The 23140-nt window shown below is 54.8% G+C and overlaps 1 protein-coding gene across 1 annotated transcript; it reads left to right on the plus strand.

The window, feature by feature from the left end:
• The first annotated feature begins 8040 nt into the window (after nucleotides 1-8040).
• On the plus strand, nucleotides 8041-21777 carry SYNGR1 (synaptogyrin 1). The gene is made up of 4 exons (XM_026448479.2): nucleotides 8041-8052; nucleotides 10501-10738; nucleotides 12224-12369; nucleotides 17915-21777. The coding sequence occupies exons 1-4, from the start codon at nucleotides 8041-8043 to the stop codon at nucleotides 18134-18136; spliced, it is 618 nt and encodes a 205-aa protein (XP_026304264.1). The 3' UTR covers nucleotides 18137-21777.
• The last annotated feature ends 1363 nt before the right edge of the window (nucleotides 21778-23140 follow it).

The following is a 23140-nucleotide window of genomic DNA, read 5'->3' on the forward strand; positions in this document are numbered from 1 at the left end:
GGCTAGTTTTTTGTATTTTTTAGTAGAGACGGGGTTTCACTGTGTTAGCCAGGATGGTCTCGATCTTCTGACCTCGTGATCCGCCCGTCTCGGCCTCCCAAAGTGCTGGGATTACAGGCTTGAGCCACCGCGCCCGGCCTCCTTTTTCTTTTCTTTTTTCTTTCTTTTTTTTTTTTTTTTGAGACAAAGTCTCACTATGTTCCCTAGGCTGGTCTCAAACTCCTGGGTTCAAGTGATCCTCCTGCCTCGGCCTCCTGCATAGCTGGGATTACAGTCATGAGCCACCCTGCCCAGCCAATTTCTCCCTTTTTCATGAGGCTCCAAGGCCCCCTTGAGGTTACTCAGCCAGAGGAGAGGAACAGGGGCATTCTGGAAAGAGGGAGGGCCGGGCAGATCACCCAGGCCCAGCCTCAGCACCTTGGGGAGTCAGGGGGCTTCTCACTCAGGCCCTGCCCAGCAGAGCCCACTCCACCCCCACCATCGAGCACTCAGAGGGGACAGCTTGCAGAGATTACGCCTAATCCCCAGCGGGTCACTTCCAAGGCTGCACAACCCGCTGTGAGGCAGGGGTGGAGGAGGGGCCCGGAGCCCCACCTTCCCCACCCCCACCTATTCCCCCCGGGCGAGGCTCTTCAGGAAGCCAAGGGGCTGCTCAACACCCATCATGTGTCCGTGTGGCTTCAGCCGTTTTCCTCACATGACCCTGGGGGGAGGCAAGGCCCCGTTCCTGTGAAGGGGGGCCCTTGGCAATCTGACTCATTTCTCAAAGCATGACCGCTCCTTTCTTCCCTCAGCCTTTCCCAGGAGGCAGGATGGATGCCTGCACCAGGATAAGGGCAGGAAGGCTGGGTTCAGCTTGTAGGGAGAAGACTCGGCAGCCCCCTTTCCAGGGAGTGAGCTCCCTGTGCACAGGGGTGTGCAAGCGGAGGTGCCAGCCAAGGATGCTGAGGAGGGGATAATTCTCCTGCCCGCCATGTGCCGCCTGGGCCTCTCAATCAGAACTCCCCTCGAAGCCTTTCCTGACCCTCTCCCTGGGTCTGGGGGAGAGACGTACACCCAACCACTGAACCACCAAATAGCAGAGAAGTTATATAGTGATGTTACCGAGAACATTCAGGCACTGGAGAGTACTTGAGATCTGGAGTCTGGTCTGGAAGGCTTCTCTGGGGAGGTGTCTTTTGCATTGTAGATGTGGATGTTGAGGAGCCAGCTGAGGGAAGATCTGGACAAATGCAGGCATCCCAGGCAAAGGAAAGAGCCGAGTGTGAAGGTCCTGAAGCAGGAATGAACTCAGGAGGGCTTGGGAGGGAAGTATTGGGAAGCTTCAGAGGCAGGCGGGAGCCCTGGGGTGTGGTGGGAGAAGGTCTTTACCCGGGCAGGGGGCGGTGGGTGAGCATCGATCCAAGAGTCTAGAGCTGGGGGGTAACATGTCCTGACTTGGGTTTAAGGGGATTGTCTGGCTGCTATGAGGGGACAGAGTGTGGGAGTGCAAGTGGACATATGGGCTGCTGTCATTGCCTGGAGAGGGGTGACAGTGGCCTGTCCCCGGGTGGAGGGACTTGACAGTTTCGGGAAGAGGCTGAAGCAGCTGGCCCGAATGTCACACTGGTTGGAGGGGTCGAGTATGAGCCCAGGACTAGGGCCCAGCAGCTGGTGCTGAGGAGGCTGAGAGAGGTCACTGGGGAGGCTGAGGGAGCCTGGGGCACTGGAGGAAGGACTTGTGGCCCAAGCAGGGGGACCTCAGGGCCATTCTAGGGTGATGGACTTGATCTGCAGCCTGCAGAAGGACTGTTGAAGTTTGGAGTGGGTGAGATCCCTCTGGCTGCTGCCTGGGGAACTGCCTGAAGGAGGCTGGAGAGGAGGCTGTGGTGGTGTCAGCACCTGGGCATGGGCAGGGGCCAGCTGCCTGGCTGCCTGTGCCGCAGGGCAGGGACCAGGGCTCCCCTGAGCCACCCAGCTCAGGGATGCTCCTGCGCAGGGCAAAGTAGACAGTTCCATTTGGAGCTGGGAGGACAGAGTGCCATGGGCTCCAGGTGTCATCTCTCTGCAGCTTATCTGGGGAAAGCCAGCATTTGTCTAAAGACGTTGAAAACCAGGCCTCTAGGAGGTTCCTGGCAACGTAACAGTGATCTCAGCCACCCCCGTGCTGGCTGGGCACAGCTTGCCCTGAACCTTCATTAGCCGACGCCCTGCAGTGGGTCCTAGGCACACCCTGGGTGGTCTGTCTGCAGAGGGGAGATACCATCTCCCCTCAAGTCAAGTGAGCCCAGTGTCGTTTTGCACTGTGGGACACAGGGCTCGGGACCAGCAGGTGTGCCTCCTTGGTCTCATGTTGACCTTAGAGTTTGGGATTCTGGAATTCGATCCTTCATGGGTAGGCAGCTGGACACAGAGGTCGTGGGTGAGCTGGAGGAGCAGGCCCGGATGTGAGGCAGGTTCCCCATTTACCTGCTGTGGGCCAGCCAGAGGCAGGGCCTCTCTGAGCCTTAGCCTCCCTGACTGTGAAATGCTCTAAGTATAAGACTGCTTTGTGGGGATGATTTCAGGTTTGGTTTTTCTTTGCAGATTTTTACGAGGATTAAAAGAGATGATTTAGGTGCCGTCTTCCACTGGCGTCAGCTCTGAGGAGGCTGTGGGCTGGTTCAGAGTCACAGGGTGGAGACAGACTTGTAAATAGGTCCTGGTCAGGAGTGCCCAAGGCTCAGGGTGGAAAAGAGTGACTGGAAAGTGGGGTGTCCCTGAAGGTGTCTGGGAGTCACTATATCCCAGCAGCATTCAGGGGGCAAAGAGGAGTTCACTCCCATTGAAGACGGGGAAGGTAGGAAGGCAGCTGCAGAGTTGTCAGACAGCCTGAGGACACCACCCACCCTCAGCCCTCTGGGGTGGCTACATAGGGTGGGAAGGGGGACAGATGAGACCAGGGTAGACCACAAAGGGCTTGGTGCTTCTGGGGTCTCTGTTTCTGTGTGTCTCTGAATCCAGCAGCCAAGGATCCTGAAATCCAAGATTCTGAAATTCCTTCTGATTTGTTTTTCTGAGTTTGACATAGATCTCCACCAAGCACCATCTGGAATCCGTTTTTAAAAAAGACTCAGGATTGGATTTTAAAGAGGGCGGAAAAAAACCAAAGAGGCTTGGCAGGTTTACCTTGGTGCCTTTTTTTAGCATTTGCTTTAGCTCGAGGGAAGCTTGTTTTCCCTCTGCTTACTGGTGACCTGGGTCCTCCCTTGACCATCACCCTCCCTCCTCTCCTGTTTCTGGGAGAGGCTCAGCCTCTGGCTCTGCCTCTGAAGACCTGTCTCCTTTCCCTGCAGCAGATCCACTTGTTGAATGAATTTCCCCCGGTGCCTCGGCTGCTGTGGCCAGTGTGGAATTTCATTCTGGTTTCATTTCCGGTTCTCCAGTGGCTCCTTGCGGCTGCTCTGTGTGCTCCTTGCTGTCCCTGCAGATCTGGCCTTAGCAAGTGACCGAGGGATGCTGCCTGGCACAGGGCACCAGCTTTGGACCCAGAGAGACTCAGGTTCAAGCCTCAACTCCACTCCTGCCCAGTTGTGAGAACTGGGCGGGTCCCTAGAAGCAGCTCTAGAATGGGAATAAGAATATTGACCTGGTAGAGTCGAGAGCATCCATTTCTGGGCACACAGCAGGCCCTGGGCAAGTCTCTGTTCCTCCTCCCATGTACTGTGAGTGGCTGAGGAGCAGAAACCTGAGGCGCGTGTCGTGCTTTGGGGGAGCTCCCACTCGGGGTAGGGGACAGCAGCTAAATGGAGAAGTTAAACCCTTGACATAGAGGGCAGCTGACAGTCTTGCAGGGGGTTCAGGAGACTGCAAGCGACTGCTTCTGTGTCCTCAGCGATGTACCTTCCCTTCCCCGAGCCTCAGTTTCCTCACTTGTGGACCAGCAGGCTGTAAGGGCGTGGTATTTGCAGGGGACGGCTCTGCTTCCCATTATCATTATTGAGCCTAAACTCCATGACTTCCTCCCCGATCTGTTCTTTTCTTTTCTTTTCTTTTTTTTTAACCACACCTGGCTAATTTTAGTAGAGACGGAGTTTCACCATGTTAATCAGGCTGGTCTCGAACTCCTGACCTCAAGCGATCTGCCCACCTCAGCCTCCCAAAGTGTTGGGATTACAGGCATGAGACACTGTGCTCAACCCCTTCTTCTTCTTCTTCTTCTTTTTTTTTTTTTGAGACAGAGTCTCCCTCTGTCCCCCAGCCTGGAGTATAGTGGTGCGATCAGAGCTTACTGCAACCTTCACCTCCTGGGCTCAGGCAATCCTCTGGCCTCAGCCTCTGCCTGGCTAATTTTTGTATTTTGGGTAGAGACGGGGTTTCACCATGTTGCCCAGGCTGGTCTCAAACTCCTGGGCTCACCCAGGAGGGATCACTCACCCTCAAGTGATCCACCTACCTCGGCTTCCCAAAGTGCTGGATCACAGGCGTGCGCCACTGTCCCCAGCTTCTTCACTCCTCCTCTCACGCCCCACGTCGGCTGTGTCTGCAGATTATGGTGGCTCTCCTTTCAAAATATATTCAGGCTGGGCACGGCAGCTCATGCTTATAATCCCAGCACTTTGGGAGGCCAAGGCGGGCGGATTTCCTGAGGTCAGGAGTTCGAGACCAACCTGGCCAACATGGTGGAAACCCGTCTTTACTAAAAATATAAAAATTAGCTGGGCGCAGTAGCGCACGCCTGTCATCCCAGCTACTCAGGAGGCTGAGGCAGGAGAATCACTTGAACCCAGGAGGCGGAAGTTGCAGTGAGCCAAGATTGCACCCCTGCACTCCAGTCTGGGCGACAGAGCGAGACTCCATCTCAAATATATATATATATATATATTCAGCACCCACCACTTCTCCCCAGCTACACTGCCTGCACCAGCCCCAGGCCCATCCCTCACCTGTATGCTGCCGTAGCTCCTGGCTGGGCTGCTTGTGTCACCTTTACCACCACAGTCTTTTCTCTCCATAGCAGCCGGCCTGATTCTTCTCAAACCTAAGTCACATCAAGTCACTCAGCTGCTCTTCAGCCTGCAGTGTCTCCTGAACTCACCTTGGCTGTCGAGGCCAGCCCATCTTCCTCACCAGCCTCGCCTCTTGGTGTCTCCCTCACTTGCTCAGCTCCCACCATGCGGGCCTCTGTGCTGCTCCTGAACACACCCAGCTTATTCGCACCCAGGGCCTTGGCACCTGTGACTGCTTCTTCCCTGGGCTCAGGTCCCTCACTGAGTTGGGCTTCTGCTCAAAGGTCGCTGCATCAGAGACCTCCCTGGACCACCAGTCCGCCTCCTCTTGCTCTGCTTCGTTCTTCGTGACGCTTGTCTCCCTTGGTGAGAACAGGGACCTCACACATCTTGTTCCCAACTGTGTCCTCAGCCTCTTGCACAGGTCTGGCACCTACTAGGTGCTCAGGAAATGTCCAGTGAATGAACGGCTGATGTCAAGCCCCAGAAGAGGCCTCCCAGGCCCCAGGGCAGGGCAGGCAGCTCACTCACTCCACTCCAGCAAACAAACAGCAAAATAGGTTGTAGCTCAGCCTGTAGCATGCGGTAGGGACAGTCAGTCTTCCGGGGAGGAAAACAGAAAGGGGCCTGGGGCATGCAAAGGTGGGGAGGCAGGTGGTAGGGGGAGTGGAAGGAGGTGAGACCCCAGGAGTTGTGGGCAGGGCCAGTGCATGAAGGGCCTTGACCCCATCCCTAAAAGCTTGGGTTATAGGCCGTGTGAGGTGGCTCACGCCTGTAATCCTAGCACTTTGGGAGGCCGAGGCGGGCGAATCACCTGAGATCAGGAGTTCAAGACCAGCCTGGCCAACATGGCACAACCCTGTCTCTACTAAAAATACAAAAATTAGCTGGGTATGGTGACGCGTGCCTGTAATCCCAGCTACTTGAGAGGCTGAGGCAGGAGAATGGCTCGAACCCGGGAGGCAAAGGTTGCAGTGAGCCAAGGTCACACCACTGCACTCCAGCCTGCGCAACAGAGTGAGACCGTGTCTCAAAAAAAAAAAAAAAAAAAATGTCCCCAGCACAGCCCACCAGGTCTTGTCCCGCTGCCTGTCCCATGTACTTAGTTCCCGGGTCACTGCCCCAGCCACATTCCTTCTCACCTCACTGTGCAAAACCTTTTCCTGCCTTCGGCCTTTGCACTTTCTGTTCTTGTGCCAGGAACATGCTTCCCCCAGATCTTTGCAGGCCTGAATCATTCTTGTCTCCACCCAGAAGCCTTGTTTCAGGGTCCTTTTCCCTGGCCACCACTGCTCCCTCCTGGTGTTTGCCAGGGACCGCCATTGCCTCTGTGATCTGTTCTAGAGTTTAGTGACAGTCTAGCCTTCTGGGGCTGCTTACTCCTGGCTAACACGGTGAAACCCCATCTCCACTAAAAATACAGAAAATTAGTCGGGTGTGGTGGCGTGTGCCTGTGGTCCCAGCTGCTTGGGAGGCTGAGGCAGGAGAATCGCTTGAACCCAGGTTCAAGCGCCCTTGCCCTTCCTTGCATGCATGACCTCATTGATTCCTCACAATGCATCATTGGTTTCGGTGCTATTGTTGCCCCCACTTGACAGATGCAGAAACTGAGGCTCAAGAGGTTAAGTCAGTGGCCTTAGATCACCCCACTGGTCAAGTGGCCACACCGGGATTCAGTGGGCCCAGGTCATCTGAGTCAGAGTCCTGCTCCCCACACAATCGGCTCCCACAGCAGGATCTGTTGGACTGAATTACCGCCTGGTGCCTCTCTCAGTGCCGTGCCAGGAGCCGAGAAACTTGTGACCTGTGATGAATGCCTGACTGAGGCGGGTGTCTGCTGGGACCGTGGGGCCCCACCCGGTCCCTCCGACGCTGTTTTGCTCTTGCTCTGCACCCTCTTGGGGACACGTCCTCTCCAGCACTTTCCTCCTGGCCTCTCTGAGGACTCCCTGCCTCTGTCGCCCAGGAGAGCCCAGTCTTAATGGTTCCTCCTCTGTTGTCCTGAGCGCCCAGGCTTCTGCCTGCCTGTTTCCCCTCCCACCTCCTCTCTGTCTTTGGGGAGCCTGATACTGTTCTGGTTTTGGAAGGATCCACAGTTATTTTCAGCGGTGGCAGCAGTGGGGTATCCTCCAGTCCCCGGGAGCACGTGTCTGTTAGTAAGTGTTCGAGAGGGGTCTTCCTGGTGTTATTCCTCTTTTCTGGGGCCTCTAGAGAGGAAATGAACGTTATGAAAAGCTCTGCTCTGGGTACTTGCTCTAATTCTCCCATCAGCCCCAGAGGGGATGTTAATTTTTACAGAGGACCAATCTGAGGCTTGGAAAGGCTAAGTCACTTGCCTGAGGCTACCCAGTATAAGCAGCAGGCCTTAGATTTGAATTGGCAGGTCTGTGTGATTCCTCAGTGTCTGAAGTCTCTTTCTGATCGGGAGGCTTTTCTGTTCTGGTTTGGTAGCATCTGGTGACATCCAGGACTGGGCCTCAGATTCCCCACCTGACAGTTTTCTGGTAGGAGCCTTGGACTTGTTACAGTACATCAGTGCAAGGGGTTGTGTGACTAACAGTCCATGGAGTTGTGCAATCCACAGCCCAGACAGCTGGCCATGTACTGCACATCTCCCAGTGTTCAGAGTCTGCCTTGCTTGTCTTGGTTTGTCAGTAGCTCAGGAGCCCCTTTGACAATGGCTCTGAAGTCCTGACTTCAAAGGCGCTCCCCACTGTGCCTCTGAGCACCAGACTTGAGACTGAGTCGAGCCACCTGATCCCCAGTCACACTGAGGCTACCCTCCCAGCCTTTCTCCCTGCTGGCCCTCTGCCTGATCCCTTGGGTCTCTGGGAGTAAATTCCACCCCTTTCTCAGGGCCAGGCTGAGAGTCAGCTTGGCCAGGTGGAAAAGAACGCAGGTCTGGGAATCAGGAAACCTGGGTTCAACTTCAGCCTCTGCTGGTGACAACAGTGCCACCTTCTCTTTCTGAGCCTTAGTTTTTCTACTCTGCCAATTGGGGACAGTATAAATAGCCCTCTCCACTCGAGGGGTAATGGCTGCAGACCTGTGAGAGGCAGAGCTGTGGGCCCCGATGCCCTCATGGGTCTGAAGTCTCATGGTCATGGGGTCTTCCCAAATCAGGACTGGCAAATGGTGGCTCACGGGCCACCACTGCCCACGTCTGTGCCCATGGCTGAATCAGAACACAGCTTCAGAATCCTTTCATTTTTTTACTGTGGCCAGATTAGCATAACATACCATTTTAATGTTGTATAATTCAGTGTACATTTTTTTCTTTTTTATAATTTATAATTTATTTATTGTAGAGATGGGGTTTTGCTATATTGCCCAGGCTGGTCTCAAACTCCCAAGCTCAAGCAATCTTCCCACCTCAGTCCCCCGACTAGCTGGGACCACAGGTGCATGCCACCATACTCAACTAATTTTTTTTTTTGAGACGGAGTCTCGCTCTGTTGCGCAGGGCTGGAGTGCAGTGATGCAATCTCGGCTCACTGCAGCCTCCGCCTCACAGGTTCAAGCAATTCCTCTGCCTCAGCCTCCTGAGTAGCTGGGACCACAGGCACGTGCCACCACACCCGGCTAATTTTCTGTATTTTTAGTGGAGATGGAGTTTCACCATGTTAGCCAGGATGGTCTCGATCTCCTGACCTCATGACCCGCCCACCTTGGCCTCCCAAAGTGCTGGGATTACAGATATGAGCCACTGCGCCCTGCCCATACCCAGCTAATTTTGGTTATTTTTTGTAGAGATGTGGTTTTACAATGTTGCCCAGGCTGGCTGTTCCTTTTTATGGCTGGAAAATTGTCCAATGTATGGATGTACTACACTATGTGCCCCCGTTCATCTGCTGGGCACGTTCAGGTCAGAATCCCCATTAACACAAAGCATCCTAACCCAGTGGTCTCTAACCTTTTTTTTTTTTTTTTTTTTTTTTTTTAGGCAGTGTCTCGCTCTGTCACCCAGGCTGGAGTGCAATGACACGATCTTGGCTCACTGCAACCTTCAACTCCCGGGTTCAAGCCATTCTCCTGTCACAGGCTTCCGAGTAGCTGGGATTACAGGCGTGTGCCACCGTGCCCAGCTGATTTTTTGTATTTTTAGTAGAGATAGAGTTTCACTGTGTTGGCCAGGCTAGTCTCAAACTCTTGACCTGAAGTGATCTACCCATCGTGGTCTCCCAAAGTGCTGGGATTATGGACGTGAGCCATGGCACCCGACCAGTCTCTAAACTTTTAATCATGTCTTCCTTTCAGGAAAAATGTTTGCACCAATCCTCCCATTCAATATAGATTTATTGGTTTTATATATGCTGCTACTGTACTAATATATCCAGTGTATTATAAAATCCCTGTAAACTATAGGCATCTTAAAGATATAAGATAATATTAAGAATGCTTCTCATATTTTTCCCATACCCGTCCTGGAATCATTACCCATCCTGGGTATCAGCCATGGAAGAAAATGTGTGTTCAACTCACATTGAAATTGTAGCTTCTGAGGCCGGGCGTGGTGGCTGACTCCTATAATCCCAGCACTTTGGGAGGCTGAGGTGGGCAGATCACCGAAAGTCGGGAGTTTGAGACCAGCCTGACCAACACGGAGAAACCCCATCTCTACTAAAAATACAAAATTAGCCAGGTGTAGTGGCGCATGCCTGTAATCCCAGCTACTTGGGAGGCTGAGGCAGGAGAATCGCTTGAATCCAGGAGGCAGAGGCTGTGGTGAACCAAGTTTGTACCATTGCACTCCAGCCTGGGCAACAAGAGCGAAAGTCCATCTCAAAAAAAAAGCAATTATAGTTTCTGGCCGGGCATGGTGGCTCACGCCTGTAATTCCAGCATTTTGGGAGGGTGGGGCCGGTGGATCATTTGAAGTTAGGAGTTCAAAACCAGCCTGGCCAATATGGCAAAACTCCATCTCTACTAAAAATACAAAAAATTAGCCAGGCATGGTGGTGAACACCTACAGTCCCAGCTACTCGGGAGGCTGAGGCTGGTCTTGAAGTCCTGGACTCAAGTGAGCCTCCTTTCTCAGCCTCCCAAAGTGCTGAGATTACACACGTGAGACACCACGCCCAGCCAAAAAGCACGAACTTTAGAGTCAAGTACCCTGAATTTGAAGCCAAGCTCTGTCACTGACCAATTGTGTGACTTTGGGTGTGTTAACAATAGCTGAGCCTTAATTGTCTTATCTGCAAAATGCTGATGGTGCAGGGTGTATTGGCAAGCTATTGTTGCATAATAAATTGCCCTACAACATAAGGCTTAAAACAAGAAATATTTGTTATCTGACAGTTTCTGTGGGTGAGGAATCTGCTTAGCTGGTGCCACTGCCTCAGGGTCTCTAACAGGCTGTAATCACAGCATCACGTAGGGCTGTGGTTTCATCTGAAGGCTCAACTGAGGGTAGATCCTTTTTTTTTTTTTGAGACGGAGTCTCCCTCTGTTGCCCAAGCTGGAGTGCAGTGTCCCCTGGGTGGTGTCAGGCAGGGCTCTGCCCAGGTCTAAGGTGTGGCCCCGCCCCCGACAGCTGTTCTCCATAGTGGTGTTCGGCTCCATCGTGAATGAGGGCTACCTCAACAGCGCCTCCGAGGGAGAAGAGTTCTGCATCTACAACCGCAACGCCAACGCCTGCAGCTATGGCGTGGCCGTGGGTGTGCTCGCCTTCCTCACCTGCCTGCTGTACCTGGCCCTGGACGTGTACTTCCCACAGATCAGCAGCGTCAAGGACCGCAAGAAAGCCGTCTTGTCCGACATCGGTGTCTCGGGTGAGCCCCACCCAGCGGGTACCCCCTGCACAGAGTCTGCAGAGGGCTGTCCCGGCCATAGGAGGCGGCTGCCACCTTTCTTCCCATTTTCCAGATGAGGAAATGAGGTGCAGGCGGGTGAATGGACAGACTCAGGGTCACATGGCTGGCAGCAGGAAGGATGGGACCAGGACAGGGCCTGGGACTCCAAAATAACCCATGCTGCCACAAGCAGGGGAGCGTGGATGGGATTCTAGTTCCTTCTAGTCTAAGGGACCCATGGATGCCACTGTAATGTCCCAGCCCCCATGGCTTGGCCCGTGTTTCAGTGGCCTCTTCTGTGCCACCTCCCTGGGGCAGCCTCATGAGGACTAAGCAAGGCAGTGACTGGGTGCCCACTGCACAGCAGGGGCCCTGGAGCCTCACCCTCCCCACCCCTCCCAGCCCGACCTTGGCAGGACCAGGGCCTGGACCTGTAGAGCCACCCTGACCTGCTGCCCTTTGCCCTTCAGAAGCAGCCTTTGGCAGAGGCACCCTGACCTCTGCCCCGTGTGTTCCAGGAATCTGATTGGTAGATGCTTTCAGGGGTCAGAACCGCAGGCTTCGGCCTCGCTGTTCTGAGGCTTGGGTCTCTGGACTGGGACCAACCCCTAGTTCTAAGCCTGGAGCTCTCAGGATAAGCCAGGCTGAAGGCAGGTCATGAGGCCTAGTTTTAGAAGGAACTAGAATTGAATGAATGGTTCTCAAACTTCCGCAGAGCCTCAGGGTTCTCTGGCAGTGCCTCTGGGAGGTGGGCTGGGCCCCAGGTGGGTACCCCACCTGCTTGGCAGATGCACCCCTTGTCCTGAGCAGGTCTGGGCTTCTCTGGGGAGACCTGGGCACTCACAGGAGATTGTGTGGCCATGAGGGTCCCACTGCTGACACCCCCAGGCTCGGCTCTCAGTGGGCCCCTCACTAAACCTGGGGCTCTGTCAGGTCACAGCACGTTAGAAGTCGAAGCCCACCCAGCCAAGCTGCCATCCTTGCCCCAGCCTCGTCCTCCTCCCCACACCTCATTTGTCTGACAGCCTGGGGGTTGGGGTCTTCCTGCCTGCAGAGCTGCAGGCATCGGGGTGGACCAGGGGGACCCATGTCAGGGGTGTGACTGGAGATGGGGGTTTGGCAGAGGCTGCAGAAATGCGGCCTGAGTTGATTGCCTTGTCTCTCTGTCTCTCCCTCCATCCTCCCCTCTCACTGCCCGTGGCTCTCCTCTGTCTGGCCCTGACCCTGCCCTGTCTGTGGCCTCCTCCCCACTGTATCTGGCTGGCTTCCCTCTTCTCGCCTGCATCTTCTCTTGGCTCCCCTCTTTCTTCCCCTGCCCCCTTGCCTCTCCCTTTGGGGGTGGGGGAGCATGGGAGATGCGCTCTTGAATGTCCCCGTGTTCCTCGGCTTCCCCATTTTCTCCCCACTCACCCTCTACCCCATGTATGGCACTGCCCGTTCTGCCCGGCACTGGGACCCCCCCAGCCTTCTGGGCTTTCCTCTGGTTCGTGGGCTTCTGCTACCTGGCCAACCAGTGGCAGGTCTCCAAGCCCAAGGACAATCCGCTGAATGAAGGGACGGACGCAGCCCGGGCCGCCATCGCCTTCTCCTTTTTCTCCATCTTCACCTGGGTGAGTATAGCCACCGCCCACCAGCCCACACTCGCCCCGTTTCCCCACTGAGCCCCTGGACTGGTGGCCTTTCGCTAGCCCCGGGCCCGCTCTGCCTCCGGGAACCCACACCACCCTCGCTCCCTCTTCTGCCTGCCTGTCTGCGGCGCCCACAGTGGTGCTGCCTCCCTCAGCAAGGAGGTTGCAGCCCTTGGGGGCAGCACAGTCACTGGAGATGGCAGACCCTCACTGTGGTGCGGAGCAGCCTTCCTGGGGGTCACAGACCACCCCCCCTCAAAACCACTCTGGGTGGATGAGTTGTTTATTATCCCCTTTTACAGATGAGAAAGCAGAGGCCTAGACAGGAAGGTGAGGCTTGTAGGGTTTGAGGCTAGGGAAGCCCTGCCTAGGAATTAGGAGGTTCCCATTGGGGCTGCCTCTAATTTTTCCTAGCTTCTGTCTTCCCGTCCGTAAAACGAGGGGGTAGGATTTGGGGAAAACAGGTGTCGACATCAGATGCACATGGGCCAGGCAGGACCTGAGAGCCGCGAGCGGGCCAGGTAACACATGCGTGTCTGTTCTAAGAGGGTACCTCTGCTCGGCTGCCAAGCAGGAATAGGGACATAGAGAAGGCAGAAGTCTGAATTTTTACGTGAAATCTGATCTTGATGTGTTGGAAAGTTATTCAGGTTTAAACAATATATTGTGTGTGTCAAACAAAGCATGTCTCTGGGCCCAGCAGGCTGTGGGCTGGCAGACTGGAGGGCCAGGCAGCACAGCAGCTCGGCCGGCCCCTCTTTCCTGCTGGTCTGGGTCATCTCTGTTTCTTCTCTCCTAATCACCCTTCTGCAGAGATCTAGGGTCACCTCAACTCCATAGTCCCATCCCAAGAGCCCTCCCCATAACCCACAGCTGCCTCCCCTCTGGGCCGGCCAGCAGTTCCGGGCCCAGCCTCCTGCAAGGAGACCCTGGAGGCTACATACAAGCCTCCAGCCCTCCCTGTTTCCCCCATCCTCCTGGGCTTGCCCCGGGGTGACTTCTTTTTCTTTTTGAGGGCCCCTGGATATCCATGTTTTGGGGGTATACCCATCTCCCCAACAATATTAAAAGATAGCGTTTGGAGGGGGAGACCCGTGGTTCAGGCCCTAGTGGGCCAGCCTTGGCTGCTCCAGCCCTCGGTGTCCTCAGGACTGGGTAGGAAGAACCTGGTGACCCCAGGGGATCTCAGTCCAGAGAAGGTGCCCCAGGAGTGGGGACCACCCAGCCTACGGGAGGAGCTTAGGGGCGGGCCTCACAGAGGAGTAGTGGATGATTTCTAGCCGTGGGTCTGAAGTACCTGACCGACAGGTGCCTGCCCGGCCCCCTGAAGCCAGCCTCCCTCCTTGGTACCTCTCCAGCTCTTCCCCACCGGCCTCACCCCTGCTCTCTCCTGGCAGAGCCTGACCGCAGCCCTGGCCGTGCGGAGATTCAAGGACCTAAGCTTCCAGGAGGAGTACAGCACACTGTTCCCTGCCTCGGCATAGCCGTAGGCCTCCCTGGCTTGCAGAGGCCGGCATCCCTGTATCATCCCTGGCGGTGAGGTGGCAGGAGCAGCCTAGTGCCAGAAATGTCCAAGATGCCAGGGCATGCAGGGCAGTGGAAGGCTGGCTTGAGGAACGGATTCAGGTTCTTCACTGACTCATTCATTCCTTCACGGCCTCCTTCGTTTATTCTTCATGCGTTCTTTCATTCAGTAAACATTTATTGAGCAGCTATTTTGTGCCTAGTGATGAATTAGGTGGGATCCTTGGCTCCAGGAGCCCACAGGCTGGGGAGGAGAAAACAAACACATCAAAATCTCTTCCAAGTGGACAGCCGTGGGCATTTACCAGGTTAGTGGTGGCCCCATACATGGGCTACCCGGAGGCATTCATGGCCTCCGTTGCTGAGCTGTGGGTGCAGAGCAATAGCCTCTCCCTTCACAGCAGTGTGAGGAGTGACCTCACTGTCCTCAGGGTGAGCGGCCTGGCCGAGGATGTCAGAGGACTCCTGGTCTGGCTCTGTCCTCATGTGCTGTGTGACCCTGACAAACCCCTGCCCCTTTCTAAGCCTTAGTCCACTTACCTGAAATGAGGGGTGATAATGGACAAACCTCTCAAGGCTGTTGTGCCAACGAAACAAAGGCCAGCACAGGGCTTAGGACAAGCATGCTCAATAAATGTAAGCTCTTTCATTCATTCATTCATTCATTCATCATTCATTCATTCATTCATTCTTCTCTCCAGAGAGTCAGGGGCACCTCCAGAATCTCTACTTTAAGAGTAATTCTCAGGTGATGAATCCTTGTTCCTCCAAAGGATTTTGGTTTCTGGTTCTACACAGGTTTCCTCCTGGGGGCCCCCGGCTGCCTGGGCAGGAGCTCACCCATTCCTCCACTCTCTGCGGGAGTTGAGGAGGTTGGTGGAACACAGACAGTTCCCCAAAGCAATGCCTCAACCCTGCCAGGGCCTGAGCACACCAAGAGTGAGCTTCCTGGCACTGGAGGCATCCCAGTGCAGACGCAAACTGCCTGCCACATGCTGGAGATGCTGCAGAGAGGGCACCTGCACTGAGAAAGTGGGGCCAGGGGACCACCAGGTCCCTGGGCTCAGCAGAACTCCCATCCTTCCTCTGCAGCCCAGGCCAGCGGGGGCCCAGGCCTCTCCTTTGCTGCTGTCTTGTGGCCCCTTAAACTGGTTACCCAAATGAAGCTGTGACTTAGTGAGGGCGGAGAGCTGACCACAGAGACAGTATGAGTGCCTGTAGCCAGAGGCTTCTCGCTAGAAGGGTCAGTAGGGGTTATCTGCTCCAGCCCTCTGCCTCTGTACAGGAAACCAGCCTGGACAGTAGAGCCAGGGAACTCGGGGAGAACCGAGTCTACAGACATTACTCTCAAGGTTCATTCAGTCTGTCCCAGTGGGCTGGCCAGGGCTCAAGTGTACCCTCAGGGGGCTCTTCACCTCCCCTGCTTCTGCAGGCTCTGGCATCTGAGCCCCCAGCAGCCAGGACCTCATACCAACATAGTGGGAAACCCCAGAGGGCTGCACCTTATCCCTTAGCCTAATTTCTTTAGACCTGGGTCTGCCTTTCCCAAGGCGCTGGCACTTTGCTTTAAAAACCCACCTCCCAGAAAGGGCTGCCCCTCAGAACTTTGGTCAATGAGTACAATCAAAAGGTAATGCCCTAGCTGGGTGTGGTGGCTCATGCCTGTGATCCCAGCACTTTGGGTGGCCAAGGCAGGCGGATCACCTGAGGTCAGGAGTTCGAGACCAGCCTGGCCAACATGACAAAACCCCGTCTCTACTAAAAATACAAAAATTAGCTTGGGGTGGTAGGTGGGCGCCTGTAATCCCAGCTATTCGGGAGGCTGAGGTAGGAGAATCACTTGAACCCAGGAGGCAGAGGTTGCAGTGAGCCGAGATTGTGCCATTGTACCCCAGCCTGGGTGACAGAGCGAGACTCCATCTCAAAAAAAAAAAAAGAAAAGAAAAGGAAATGCCCAGTCACTGGGTTTCTGGAACTTTGTGGAATAAAACACTAGGTATGTTCACTCTCTACCTCTTCACTAAGTGACTCTTTTAGGTTGTTGTTGACTTAGTTCCTTGTCAGGGGCCAATCAAAGGGAAGGAGGTGAGGGTGCCCTGACCTGGGAAGGGGAAGGGGTAGGACCTCATGGTTAGGGATGGGTTCTAGCAGTAACTCTGCCACGGCGCTTCCTTTTCTAGGCCTCAATCTTCCCAGCCCTCCAGGGGCCTGGAGAGTATCAGCACATTCCCATCACAGGCAGGTTCCCTGGGCCGGGAAAGTTTCTGGAGAAGGCTTTTGCAATAAACCTCTAAGCTGGTTTTCTAATGAGAAGTTTGATTTACTTAAACTTTGACTTAGCTCACTGTGGTCAGTGTCATTGTCCTTAATAACAACATAATTGTTTTATTGAAAAATAACTTCCTAACCATGTATGTGTGCTGTAGACAAGTCTCTCCCAATCTGAGATCTGTGGAGAAAAAAAAAGGGGGCGGGGAGAGCTTCAGGCCAGGCGCAGTCACACTGAATAGTCAGGGTTCTGCCAAGTCGGATGATCCTGAAACTTGTTTCACTCTATTTAACTCAGTTTCTCACTTAGAATTAGGTTTAGCAGCAGGTGACAGAAATCCCAAACAACAGTGATTTCAACCAAGTCCAAGACTGTGGAAGGGGCCCAAGGCTGGCATAGTGGCTCCAGAGGTCTTCAGTGACGCAGGCATCTTTCCTATTTGTTTTAGAGACAGGGTCTCACTCTGTTGCCCAGGCTGGATCATAGCTCACTGCAGCCTCAAACCCTTAGGCTCAGGCAATCCTCCCACCTCAGCCTCCTGAGTAGCTGGGACTACAGGCGAGCACCACTATGCCTGGCTAATTTGTTTTTTGTGGATTTTTTTGGTAGAGGTGGGGTCTTGCTATGTTGCCCAAGCTGGTCTTTTTTTTTTTCTTTTTTTTTTTTTTTGAAAGAAAGTCTCAATCTGTCGCCCAGGCTGGAGTGCAGTGGTGCTGTCTCAGGACACTGCAATCTCCGCCTCCTGGGTTCAAGTCATTCTCATGCCTCACCTCCCGAGTAGCTGGGATTACAGGCACTCACCACCATACCGGGCTAATTTTTTTATTTTTAGTAGAGATGGGGTTTCACCATGTTGGCCAGGCTGGTCTCGAACTCCTGACCTCAAGTGATCCACCCACTTTGGCCTCCCAAAGTGCTGGGATTGCAGGCATGAGCCTTCGCGCCTGGCCTCTCCTGCTTTCAAGAAGGAGGTCAGATTGTTATTGTGCCTGCTGTTTTTCAAGTGCCTTTAACTCAACATAGTCAATATGCCAGAGATGCATATTTTAGCCCAGGCTGGTGTTGATCGCCTGGCCTCAAGCGATCCTCCCACCTTGGCCTGTCAAAGTTGTGGGATTACAGGCATGAGCCGCAGTGCCTGGCCCCCAGGCATCTTTCATTCCTACAGGCTTGGTGCATGGTCTTTGTGGTCCCTTTTAGCAACTAGAGTTACAGCCATCACATCTGCATTCCAGGCCTCAGGTCAGAGGGTGGGACAAAGAACATGAGGGTATCCCATTGGCCAAAACGTAGTCACATGGCCATGCCTAGCTGCAAGAGAGACAAAAGAATCAAAAGAATGGCTCTTAGGAGATGCCAACAGTCCTTTGTCCCGCTGAGAAGCTTTTTTTAAGGAGGCTGTTGTGAGCCTTTGAGCCATCTTAACACTCCATAATGGAGATCTAGAACTTTTGGTAGCCCAGACTGACCTCTGGGATTGGGAGACAGGGGCAGGTGACTTCTGGGGTACTTTCTGGCTGGACGATATGGTTTTGGGCATTTCCGGGGATGGCTGTGAGAACAGCCTTCTTTCTCCACAGCCAAGCTTGGTCTCATGTTTGGTGCTTTGAAGATCTTTAATCCTCTCCTTCCTGTGTCCTGTGAACTAACCACCACTAACCCAGTGCCCTTGTCTGTCTCTCCCCTAACCACTCCCTCCCGCCTGTCCTTGTCCCCGCCGGCCTTCGTCCCTAGGCGGGCCAGGCCATGCTGGCCTTCCAGCGGTACCAGATTGGCGCCGACTCGGCCCTCTTCTCCCAGGACTACATGGACCCCAGCCAGGACTCCAGCATGCCTTACGCGCCCTACGTGGAGCCCAACACTGGGCCGGATCCCGCCGGTATGGGCGGCACCTACCAGCAGCCGGCCAACGCCTTCGACACCGAGCCCCAGGGCTACCAGTCGCAGGGCTACTGAGCCACAGTGACCGCCTGCCCCCGCCCCCTCTCCCATCTGTCCCCTCCCTCCACACGCAGCCCCTGTGCCCTCCCAAGCTGCCCTGCCCAGCACCTCATCAGCCTCTGCCGTGTCCCACTGAGGTCCAGGGTAGCTCAGGGCAGGGCTGGGGCAGTCCAGTGTTGGGGACTGTCTACATGTGTGCAAGTATATCCCAGGGCATGTGCCCCACAGGGGCCTAGAGGGTGGGGGCCGGGGTATTTGCATTCATACATTGTGTCATCAAGCATTCCTTGAGCACCTGCTGGACATCCAGCCTGTGCTGGGCATGGGTGGTGAAATTAACCAAAATGGCCTCTGGAAAGGGGAGCAGTGAGCTGTGGAGGAAGCCCTGGTGGTACCAGAGGCCAAAATGGTGGGAAAGACAGACCCAGATAATGCTGGGAAGTGTGGCTGCACCGTGGCTTGGTCATAGGGCGAGTGTGAACAACCACAGGACACTGGGGGCTCTCACCCTGCTCTGGCAGCCCTGCTAAGAGTGTCAGGGCTGTCTCCATTTTATGGTTGAGGAAACTGAAGTCTGGAGAGGTCAAGATTACTTGCCTAGAGTCACTCAGGCAGCTAGTGATAGAGGTGGGGCCAAGCCCAGGCTGCCCAACTGCAGACCACATGCTCTTCCCTGGCCACCCACCTCCCCCCGTCCCCACGCTTGGGGCTTCCCTGCTCAGTGTTACTGTCATTCTGGGAGGCCTTTGGGCCCTCAGCCCCTTGAGACACCCTGATTCTGCTGCAAGTCAAGGGCCCGTTCTGCCCCAGCTGTTCCTCCTCCCCTGGGGACAGCCCCACCTCCAGGTCCCCCCGCCCACATCCCCCTGGTACTACCCCTGGCCCTTGGCCTCCTCCGAGAGGGCTCGCCCCAGGTGCTGCTCTGTGCTCTGCATGTCCCACAGACGCTTGTTCCAGGGGGCTCCAGCAAACCCCTTCGTGGTCTCTCAGAGGACTGATCACTGTCCTTGCCTCTAGGAAGGCTCACTAAGCCCTTACCTCGGGCTGGGTGGTCAAGAAGGCACAGATCGGGGTGTGACTGGCCCAAGGTCACGGTGAGTGAGTGGCAAAGCTGGGCCTAACGCCCGGGTTTCTTGGCCCCAGCTGCCCAGCAGGTGCCTTGATTCCCTGCCCTTGTGACCTCCCAGGAAACAGAACTGATCTGGGATGCTATGTCACCTCTCCTCTCATCTGGGGTCAGTCAGGGTTCGGGGGCTGTAGCAGCCAAGGGCATGAGAGGTGTTTCCTTGGCCTTCCAGAAGGCCCACTGCAGAGCCAGCCTCCCTATGGGAGGCAGAGCAGCAAAGACAGTGGTTTTGGAATCAGCCAAGTCAGCTCCTGGGCTGCAGCTGTGGAGAGACACTGCCCCCAGGATGACACAGGCAAGAGCCCCTGAGGCATGGGAGGCCCAGGGAAGACCACGGGCTGTGGGGGAGAGGGTGGCAGGTGACCCAAATTCACATAAAGGGCTGTGGGGTCTGAGGAGGTCATAATCTCTTCTGAGTGGGGGCAGGTCGATTCTTGAACAAGGTGGGCTCTTCACTGAGCTGTAAGGGACAGGGAGGCGTAGGAGAGCACTGGGGGCCCATCCCCCTGTCCACCCAGTGTCCACTGGCCCATCCCTCAGGGAGCAGAGTAGAGCAGGTGGTGGACGAGCCCAGAGCTGGGTGTTTCCACCACCATCCGCCCATCCCCCCTCCAAGAATCCTAAGAGGCAGGTGGTCCCTCACCTGCTTACTCATTCAGCAGTTATCCAGCCCCTGTGCTGGCGATACCAAGGGCATGGGTGGTCCCTGCTTCAATGGCCCTAAAGCCTGGCCAGAGTTAAGGGAAAGAGGAGGAAGTCCTAAGCAGAGAAGTAGAACCATTGTCCCCATTTAACAGAAGGGAAACTGAGGCTCGGCAAGTATAGGCGAGTTGGCAGTGGAACACAGATCTAAACTCAGGTCTGTCCAAGTCCTCCCAAGGGACAGCAGTGATGGAGAGGACCCCAGGCAGCTGAGTGACAGCTAGTTGTTGCTGACTTCATTTTCTAATCTGGGGAAGGGGCTCTGTCCACAGTCCCCCCCGCCAGGTGGCCCAAATGGGACAAGCCTGGGGGCAGGTTCTCTGCTGGCCTGAGGAGTGAACCCTACACCAGGCCATAGGCGAGGGTGCGAGCGAGCGCAGGAGTGTTTATGGCAGAGTGAAGTTCTGTGGCCACCACAAGAGGCTGTGAGATTTTCTGACCCTCCCCTGCTGATGGGCACTAGGAGACCTCAGGGTGCTGCCCATCTGTTTCTCCCTGGGTGCCAGCCAGCTGCTGGTGATCCTCAGCTGGAGGGCAGGGTACCAGGTAAGCTTAACTCCATCCTGGGTGTTTGTTACAGGCCCTGCCTGCCACCCTAGGCAGGGAAAGTTGTCAAGACTCCTGCCAAGAATGGGGGTCGCTGAGTCATCTCACGAAGATTCCCTCCCTCTTTTCCCGGGTTCAGCCCAGAAGCACTCCCAGGCATGATCTTCCCCATCAGGCTGGACTGTGGCAGGGACCTGCCCAGGATGGAGATGAGAGAGGGTGAGAGATGGAGGGTGGGATCTGGATGGGACCCAGGGCTCCTGACTCTGCCCTGGAAGGTTCATGGGGAAGCTTGCTCCTTCTGTTGGCAGAGGACAGCCCCTGGGGGACCCCAGGCCTGACTCTGTCTGGTATCCCTTTTCTTCCCAGCTGCCCTCCCCTGCTTCTCCCTTGCTCCCAAAGCTTTCCTTGGAGAAGGGCCCCGCTGCAGCTGGACCCTGCAGGGTGGCTCCCTCCTCCCCATCAAGCACAAGAGAGGGCCCAGGAGAAAAAGGTTTCGCATAAGTATAAAGTCGCAAGGACCCTTAGAGTTGGCAGAGTCTGGGATAGGGAGACAGCGACTTGTCCAAGGTCAAGCACAGAGGGAGAGGTTCAGGAGCCAGGTCTTATGCCTTCTGAGTTAGCTCATCCTGGGCAGTCACAGACTGTCCTGCCTGCACAGCTCCTGATCCACCTGGGGGTATCGCAGTTGAGGGGCTAATTCCCAGGGGACTGACGTTAGTTCCCCACTCCATCCTTCCCTGGTGATTCTTGATCTTCGAAGCCTCGGGGATCCCAGGTTTCCCCATGTAACCAAGAGCCCCTGCCTGTTAGCCCTGGGGGACCCCTAACCTTGGCCCAAGACCCCTTTGATTCTCTAAGGAGCACGAAAGGGGAAATGCCCCTCCCAAGAGTTTATGGGAGAAGGGACTGGGCCGGCTGCCTCCTAGCGATGCACTTGACCTGACACTCCCCATGCCCTGGTGCGCACAGCCCTTGTCGGTGCCCTGGCCCCTCCCGCAGCGTTACTGCCTGTGTATAGTATAAATATATATATTTTCTATATATAAGATGTATAATATAAGGCTCCACAAATATATCTGTGTGTGTGTGCGTGTGTGTGCGGTGAAGGGCGGTCCCCATCCTGGGCCCCCACTCTAGGCCCCCCCACCACCTGGTTAAGTCTCGAGTGAATCCAGTGGCCCCGTGGCACCCTCCTTTATGACATCCATCCATCTGTGGTGAACCAAGTGAAGGTGGTGACTTCTGGTGACATAGTAATAAAGTGAAGACTCAGAACCCACCAGCGATTGCCAGTGTGTCACCGTGTTTCTTTGTTCTTCATTCTGCGTTTGGCTTGTTTGGTCCATCCCGTTTGTCTCCCCAGACAGGCCATGTCTTACTTGGTTATTATTGTTTGTTAATTTTTCATTATACAATGAACCTATGAATATATTATCTTTTTAAAAAGTAAAATTGGCCGGGCGCTGTGGCTCATGCCTGTAATCCCAACACTTTGGGAGGCCCAGGGAACTCCTAACCCAGGTGGATCACCTGAGGTTAGGAGTTCGAGACCAGCCTGACCGGCATGGTGAAAACCTGTCTCTACTAAAAATACACACAAAAAAAGAAAAAAATAGCTGGGCGTTGGTGGCGGATGCCTGTAATTCCAGCTACTTGGGAGGCTGAGGAAGGAGAATCACTTGAACCCGGGAGGCAGAGGTTGCAGTGAGCCGAGATCGCGCCATTGCACTGCAGCCTGGGCATCAAGAGCAAAAATCTGTCTTAAAAAAAACAAAAGGAGGCCGGGCGCGGTGGCTCACGCCTGTAATCCCAGCACTTTGGGAGGCCGAGGCAGGTGGATCACGAGGTCAGGAGATCGAGACCATCCTGGCTAACATGGTGAAACCCCATCTCTACTAAAAATACAAAAACAAAAACAAAAAAAATTAGCCAAGTGGGGTGGCGGGCGCCTGTAGTCCCAGCTACTGGGGAGGCTGAGACAGGAGAATGGTGTGAACCCAGGAGGCGGAGCTTGCAACCTTACATGTGCACATGTCCACATACATGCCCCATCACCATTTCCTATCCTGGTTCCTTCCCGAACCCCCCAGGAGTAAACAGGATTAGGTGATTGGCCTCATTCCTTCCAAACTATTTTCCATACTTTTACATACACATGTTTTACAAGATATGGTTTTTAAATTTACTGGCCTTCAGCTGGCTGTCATGGCTCACACCTGTAATCCCAGCACTTTGGGAGGCCAAGGTGGGAGGGTTGCTTCAGCCTAGGAGTTCAAGACTAGCCTGGTCAACATAGTGAGACCCCCATGTCTAAACAAAACAAAACAAAAAATTAACCCAGGCACAGTGGCTCATGCATATAATCCCAGCACTTTGGGCAGCTGAGGTGGGTGGATCACGAGATCAAGAGATGGAGACCATCCTGGCCAACATGGTAAAACCTCGTCTCTACTAAAAATACAAAATTAGCCGGCTGGGTGGCACACGCCTGTGATCCTAGCTACTTGGGAGACTGAGCCAGGAGAATTGCTTGAACCCAGGAGGCGGAGGTTGTGGTGAGCCGAGATCATGCCATTGCACTCCAGCCTGGGCAACAAGAGCGAAACTCTATCTCAAAAAAAAAAAAAAAAAAATTAGCTGGG

This window comes from Piliocolobus tephrosceles, chromosome 19 (genome assembly GCF_002776525.5).
Source record: "Piliocolobus tephrosceles isolate RC106 chromosome 19, ASM277652v3, whole genome shotgun sequence".
Taxonomy (NCBI): domain Eukaryota; kingdom Metazoa; phylum Chordata; class Mammalia; order Primates; family Cercopithecidae; genus Piliocolobus; species Piliocolobus tephrosceles.

Excerpts from the sequence above, each read along its gene's own strand:
- SYNGR1 (XM_026448479.2), top strand. Across the intron at positions 10,739-12,223 it reads GTCCGACATCGGTGTCTCGG|CCTTCTGGGCTTTCCTCTGG; the intron begins GTGAGCCCCACC and ends GGACCCCCCCAG. Across the intron at positions 12,370-17,914 it reads TTTTCTCCATCTTCACCTGG|GCGGGCCAGGCCATGCTGGC; the intron begins GTGAGTATAGCC and ends CTTCGTCCCTAG.